Source organism: Cucumis melo, chromosome 11 (assembly GCF_025177605.1).
Source record: "Cucumis melo cultivar AY chromosome 11, USDA_Cmelo_AY_1.0, whole genome shotgun sequence".
Lineage (NCBI taxonomy): Eukaryota > Viridiplantae > Streptophyta > Magnoliopsida > Cucurbitales > Cucurbitaceae > Cucumis > Cucumis melo.
In genome coordinates, this window is record NC_066867.1 from 32,183,292 (window position 1) to 32,190,295 (window position 7,004).

Genomic DNA, 7,004 nt, shown 5'->3' on the forward strand with positions numbered 1-7,004 from the left:
ACAAGAAAACATTCTTTAAGAAAAAGTAAAACAAGACAAACTATATAGACTAAATAAAACGTCGAACTTAGCAACTAAATGTTATTTGAACTAAAAATAAAAACATTTAAATACCAAGATAAATAAAATACCAAAAATATCAAATTAGTACACACAAACTTTCAACTTTATGACAAAGAAAGAAAAATAATCAAATTACAATTGTTGTTCAAAAAGGCAAAGTCTTGAACCTCTAAGAGAAAGGAAAGTCCCCATAGCATACACATAATTTCCTTACAAACACTTAATAAGTGCAGAGTTTGTATTAATTATATATATATATATATATATTTAAGTTCCAAGCAATGAAAAATGTTTTTTTTTTTTTTGGAGGGGGTTTAGAATAAGCAACAGAGAATTAAAAGCAAAGAAAATCACTGCTTCTTTTTTTTTTTTTCTTTTCTAATTTTTTTTTCAAATTTTGAATGGAAGAATTTCCATTTTGTTCTTTTTCATTTTTTGGGTTTCTCAAGGCAACCATCCTGGGAGGAAATTATTCATGCTTGGCCCAGCAGTGACCACTGTTATGGGATCTGGTTGATACCTGCAATATTAATCAAACTCATTCATCAATCATCTTTCTTTCATTCATTCTCTTTATATTGCTTTTTTCTTGTCAAGCACAATCTAACCTAGATGGTTTCACAAATACAAATTCAGACACAGATGGTAGAACCTAACCTAAGACAAATCCAACACCACATACAGTTAGTTTTGGTATAATTTTAAATCTAACATAACTCATTGGTTTGAGCTTTTGGGTTTATTGTGAAGTTCTAGCATGATAGAAGAGTACGTGATTTATATCGGATCACTTGTTAGGATTTTACAAGTTTTCGGTTTCACAAATGAGGGAGAGTATTAGAATAGCGTTGATATAATATAAAATTTACCTTAACTCATAGATTCAAGCGTTTGGATTATGTGGTGATATAACACGTACTATACTATCTATCCTAGGCTTCTCAAACAGTACAAGTCACATAAACCAAAGTTTTAGTAAAGATTCATGATGCAAAACATAAACTAGGGATAACTTATCTCTAAATGTTTCTACACTATTGTAATTGTGTAGAAAATTGTCAAAATTCTAGCATAACTCTTTCTTTTAACAAGGTATGTAGGAATAGGGATCAGTAAGTGGACCGGGATATCTCAAATAATTTGATACATCCTTAGCACCGTTGTCCTATCTCATCCAAAAGTGTTCATAGCAAATGATATATACAAAGAAGAACAAGAGATAAAGCTTAACGTCAAAAAGAAAAAAAAAAAACACAGAAAAATTAATGCCGTAGAGACTAGAGAAGAGCAAGAAAGATTGTAATTGCAAAACATCACATAACTCTCACAACTTTATTTTTGGTTTTACTCAAAAGCTCTTACTTCAAATGGGATAATCTCCTTATATGTACTTATGACAATCTCCTTATCTAGCTAATGTGAAATTTTGATTTTATAGTTCAAACATTTATCGATGCAAACAAGAAATATATCAAAGTAACTTATTAGACACGTCTCAAACACAAACCACTCTAACCAAGTTTCATGAACAAATACACAAACATAAGATATCTATATCATCCAAAGTTTCTATAAGCTATAAGACATTATATCCTACACAAATGCAAGTATGCACATACCAAAAGGAATCTAGACTTCTCATAAACAAAATTCAAAATATAAAAGGATATGTATATGTATGTATGTATTTGCAAAGAATTAGAAGAGAAGAATATTACCCAATTTGTAGGGTGGGTTCACAATCTAGAGGATGGAAGAAGGCATCACCAGGTGGCTGAGCTTGCTGTCTTCCATACATCATATCATCAGCACTTTGGTTCAATTGAAGAGCATTTACTTGATACCCTTCTACTAACTGCAGTTCAAAAAATTTCCACCAATTTTTCTTTTATAACTTTCTAAAATTTTATATTTATCAACTTTTTCAAAACTTATATTTCAATATATATACCCTTTGTTTCAGAGTCTTGTTTGCTTCATTAAGAAGATGCTCCTGAGAGTCCAAACAAATAAGACAAAACAAAATTAAAATTACTCCTATTTTCTGGAAGAAACCAAACTTCCACTTAGAAGCAATGAAAGAATAAACAATGACATATAAGAAAAAAGTCCATCCAAGAGGAGGTCTCTTTTTTTTTTTTTTCCTGAAAAAGTGTAGGAGAGAGACCGGAGAAAATTGATCCGTGCACTGGAATATCTTTATTAAGTTGACACCTTATATCCATGCAAGGAAGGGATTACCACTGTATAGAATAACCTAATTGATAATTACAAAAGGCGTTCGAGGACATTGTCCACGAGAAAGTGTTAAACCTAATTTTTTTTCAAAGAATGTGTTTCAAGACCAATCATCCCATCAATGGACCAAAGAAGATACACTCTTTTGGTGTCAATGTGTGATGAGAATAATAGGGACGTGTCAACCTAATCGAGATATACACCTTGATCTCTCTACTTTTAGTATCTCAAACAAAGTCTGATCTAACCTTTCTAAATTAACTTAATTAATTACCCACCAAATAATAAATTTTCTGAAACATAGATAGTTATGACGTAAAATAGATAATTAAGCAACATAATTAGCATATACTCCCTTTCTTGATGTTAGAGGTAAATTCAAAAGTTCAAACACGAAGAAAAAAAGAAATATGTGACATTAGCTTTGTTTCTATTTTGTTCTTACCTTACGTTGAAGATCAGTGAGCTGATCTAACATATACTGAGTCTGAAAAGAAACCGAGAGGATAGAATGAGAAAAAGGGCATAAAAGGAATTGTAATAAAAGCAATAATTTAGAAGTTAAAAGAAATATATTTACCCTTGTTGATCTGATTTGCTTGAGTGACATATCAAGTTGCCTTTCAAGATTTTCAAGTTCTTTGCTACTCAATGGGCCAAGGTCTTCTCCCAAAAGGTTCCTGCTTAATTTAATTACCCCATCAAAATCTACCACTTAATTCTTTCCTTCTTCAATCATACTCACAATCACTGGCTTAGTTTGTTTATTAATTTAAATCATATTTATCAAATCAAACTTAGTGAGGGGATGCAACATAAGGACTCACTTAAACTTAGTATTTTTCTTGTCCAACATACTGAATTGAATTCAAATGAGATGCAGGTGATCGCACCAAAATCAAATCAAAGTTAAGATTTTTATTTGTTAGGAATGTTTAGTTTAAAAAATTGACCTATTACCATTTCTCACATTCATATGTACTTATTAGGTTCGAAAAATTAAAAGTTTATAGGCTACCATAAACGATAAAAGCAAATTCTAACCAAATACAACTTAAAAAGTTCGAGGAAGAATCGTATTCATACACATAAAAAACAGACCCTTTCTTATGTTCTTTCTTGCACTTTGTTTATCAAGCTAGAGAGGAGGATTGTTTAATGTTCAGCCTTAATAATCCATCTAAATGTATAAAACTCTTCTACAAGACTATGATTTGAGGATGTAAATTTAATACTATATCTACCTCTCATTTGTAAATTTGAAAAGTTATAGAACATGTGACAAATAAAAATGAACATTAACTTGATTAGTACGTTAATATTTAAACAAAACATATTCGTTTATTGATAAACTTTGAGTAAAAACTAATAAATTCTTACATGGTGAATAGTTTAAAAAAGATTATAAGTAAAATTAAAAATGGAAAATGAAATGTTGGGGGGGTTATTATATTACCTTTGGGATCGTTGGAGAGCTTCATAGCGAGCTTTAAGTTTCAAATACTCCTGCTGGCTGCTCAGTTCCTATATTTAACGTCCCATCAATAATACTTTATACCACAAATTCAGTAACCCTTCTTCTTCTTCTTCTTTTTTTTTTTTTTTTTTTTCAGTTAATTATTATTATTATTATTATATGAAGAACTAATTAAATCAACAAATGATTAGCAAAAATTAAATGTGATTACCAAGGCTTCTCTTGTGGAGACATTAGGCTCTGGTGCTCCATAGTTGCATTTTTGGTATCTCTCTAGAGTTTTGAGCATGCTGTATTTGGCACAATAATAATAACACCAAATCCTTTTTGTTAATACTAATTTACCCAACTATATATATTAATAAAATTTTGCATTTATGATATTCTTTTAGACCCATTTGCTACTATTTGGTTTTTAGGTTTTAAATTTTGAAAATTAAGCCAAAAGTGAGAAAACAAAATCCCAATAAATTAAGTCTAAATGTTTGTTTTGTTATCTACTTTTTACCAATATTTTTTAAAGATCGAACCTTTGTTTGAAAACCTCCCATCTTGATGTTGTGAATGCCACTAATCAATAAAATGTGAACTAATTAACTACATAAACCTAAAGTATTTGATGTAATCTACTAATTATGAGCACATGTTTTTGTTATAAGCACATGCAAATTAACCATAATTAAGTCATATTTAATTAACCATAACTAAAGGTAAAATCTTCCTGCAATTAATAAATGTATAGAGCTTTCCTTCAGAAAATGAACAATTAAACTCTTGAAAAAAGCACTATAACTTAACTTTTTTTTTTTAAAAAAAAATATATATATATATGAAAAAAAATAAATTGTAACAAAATAATTGAACTATTATACTATCATTTGTTTGAGTGTGAAAATATATTTCTAATCTCCTAGAAAAAAGAAAGAGATTTAAGTTTATAATTATCCATTTTAGGTATCTGACATATGGCCAATGTTCCACTCGTTTTTCCCGAAATAGATATGGATGAACAGTAAACCAACGTAATTTTCAAAAATTTGAATGAAAAAAAAAATTCTTCAAAAAGTAAAAAAGAAAAATTAAAAAGACAAATCCATACGAAAATGTTTCATAATTAAATCTCATTTCTGATGTTTTTTTTTCCTTCAGTTCACATTGACAGTTTAGATTGTGATATTTAATTTTTTTTTTGGTTACAATCCAAAAGGAATGTATTCAATAATTTTTTTTCTTAAATGAATCCAAGAGATCTTAATTCTAAGAAAAATAAGACAAGTAATTTCATAAAATTACAAATCGAGTTTAGGCTCGTCTGACTATTTTTTTAAGAATAGGAAAAAGAAGTAAACAAATATAATTTAAAAATAATTAACAAATTAATTAAGAAGTTAATACAAAGCAGAGTCATAATTCGATCTCATTTCTTCTTCTCTTTTTATGTTTGTTTTTTAAAAATCACATATACAATTGGAAGTTTAGAAAAACAAAACTTGCAATAAAAAAAAAACTTATATTTAAGCACAAAATAATGAGAACAAAAGGTAAAGAAAAAAAAAAGAGAGAAAACTCATGAACATTATAAAAAAAATTATTCACCAACAACTTTGTGTTTGCTTTAATTTATAATCTAAAAGAAATTCAAAAGAAAAAAAAAACAGTCAATTATATAAACCCATTTTTGGTTTCTGACATATTCCCAAGTTTCTAAATTTTATCCCTAATTACCATAATTTTCAAATGCATAATTTTTTTTTAAATAAAACAGAAAAATAAATCCTCACGAAACCAACTCATAATTAAACTCCCATTTCTGATCTCTCTTTTTCTTTATTTTTTTTCCATTCTTTCAATAATAATAAAAAACAAAAAGTAAAAATTAAAAGAAAAAAAAATATAAAGAAACCAGTTCTGGATTTTGTTTTTCAAGCTACAACTCTAATAAATAATAAATCCTCCGATCCATTCTTATCCACGTAAAAATGAAAAATCCCATCTTGGAAGAAGAAGAAAAAACCCTAAATCAGTGAAGATCAAAAAAAGAGAACCCTAATTAATTGATGAAAGCCCTAACTTTTCCAAAACCCTAATTTCCAAAATTCCAATCTAGAAAGAAAAGGAGTTAAGAAAGAAGAAGAAGAAGAAGAAGAAGAAGGGGGGGAAAGCAAAATCCGAAAGAGTGAAACCCCAGAATGCAAAATCTGTTATATATATATATGTGTGTGTGTATATATGTTTGTTTGTTTGTTTGTTTAAATATTTCTTAGCATAAAAAAGGAAGAAAAAAAGAAGAAAAAGGAGAAAGCAGAGAAATGAGAAAAAAAAGGGTTTAGGGTAACAGAAAGAAAAGAAAAAACAAGAAAAGAAAAGAAATGAATAGAACAGTTTTGGGTTGGGGAAGTAGTAGTGACCTTGAACTGCTGCAAAACTCATAGAGTTTGCCTCTATTAGAGAAGATGATGAGAGCAACTTCAGCATCACATAGAACAGAAAGTTCATAAGCTTTCTTCAATAGACCATTTCTTCGTTTAGCGAATGTCACTTGTCTATTGATCTTGTTCTCTATTCTCTTCAGTTCTACTCTCCCTCTTCCCATTCTTCTAATTATTTCTATTATTTCCCTATTTTCTCCTCTTCTTTCATCTTCTCATATATATATTTCCATTTTTCTTTTTTCTTTTTTCTTTTTTCTTTTTCTTCCAATAAGAGGAAGAGAGGTTGGGTCTTGGGCTGGGTGATTGTTATACTCTGCGGATGGGTGTAGACGAAGTATATCTAGGATTGGTGGAGAGATGTGATCTGATGAAAAGATTTGATTGAAGGGTGGTGATTGGAGATGAGAGTAGAAGAGGAGAGAGAAATAAGGAAAATGAATGAAAGATGCCACGTGTCGTGATGTGAAGTGGGGTGTAGGCTGATATCCATCTGACTATACCCCAACCTCGGTTAATCATGTGACCTAACCTTAAGAAGATGAAAAAATAAATTTTATATATATATATATAAATATTTGCCCTTTTCTTATATTGTGAATTTACCAAACTACCCCTCTCCTCTACACTTCTACTATTTTTTTTTTATTAAAAAAACCCTTCAAAGTCAATTCCTAGATTAAACGGTAATTTAATGGTGCTTTCTATTTCTCTTTAATCATTCCTAATTATTTCTTTTTTTCTCTTTTTCTTTTTCCATATCCATTACAATTTCTCTTTTATTAATTATGTTCTAA

General features: G+C 29.0%; 1 protein-coding gene across 1 annotated transcript; it reads right to left on the bottom strand.

The window, feature by feature from the left end:
* Positions 1 to 507: 507 nt before the first annotated feature.
* LOC103498850 (agamous-like MADS-box protein AGL9 homolog) lies at positions 508 to 6,373 on the bottom strand. Its single transcript, NM_001297502.1, has 8 exons — positions 6,187 to 6,373; positions 3,990 to 4,068; positions 3,758 to 3,825; positions 2,882 to 2,981; positions 2,747 to 2,788; positions 2,015 to 2,056; positions 1,782 to 1,918; positions 508 to 583 (listed from the first exon to the last, which is right to left on the bottom strand). Exons 1-8 carry the CDS (start codon positions 6,369 to 6,371, stop codon positions 508 to 510), a joined length of 729 nt encoding a protein of 242 aa, NP_001284431.1. The 5' UTR covers positions 6,372 to 6,373.
* Positions 6,374 to 7,004: the final 631 nt, after the last annotated feature.

Bases quoted from the DNA above. Each gene is read 5' to 3' on its own strand.
- LOC103498850 (NM_001297502.1), bottom strand. From the start codon at position 6,371: ATGGGAAGAGGGAGAGTAGAACTGAAGAGAATAGAGAACAAGATCAAT. The intron at 4,069-6,186 runs GTCACTACTACT...TGCCAAATACAG, and splicing joins GAGTTTTGCAGCAGTTCAAG to CATGCTCAAAACTCTAGAGA. The intron at 584-1,781 runs GTAATATTCTTC...TTAATATTGCAG, and splicing joins GAACCCACCCTACAAATTGG to GTATCAACCAGATCCCATAA.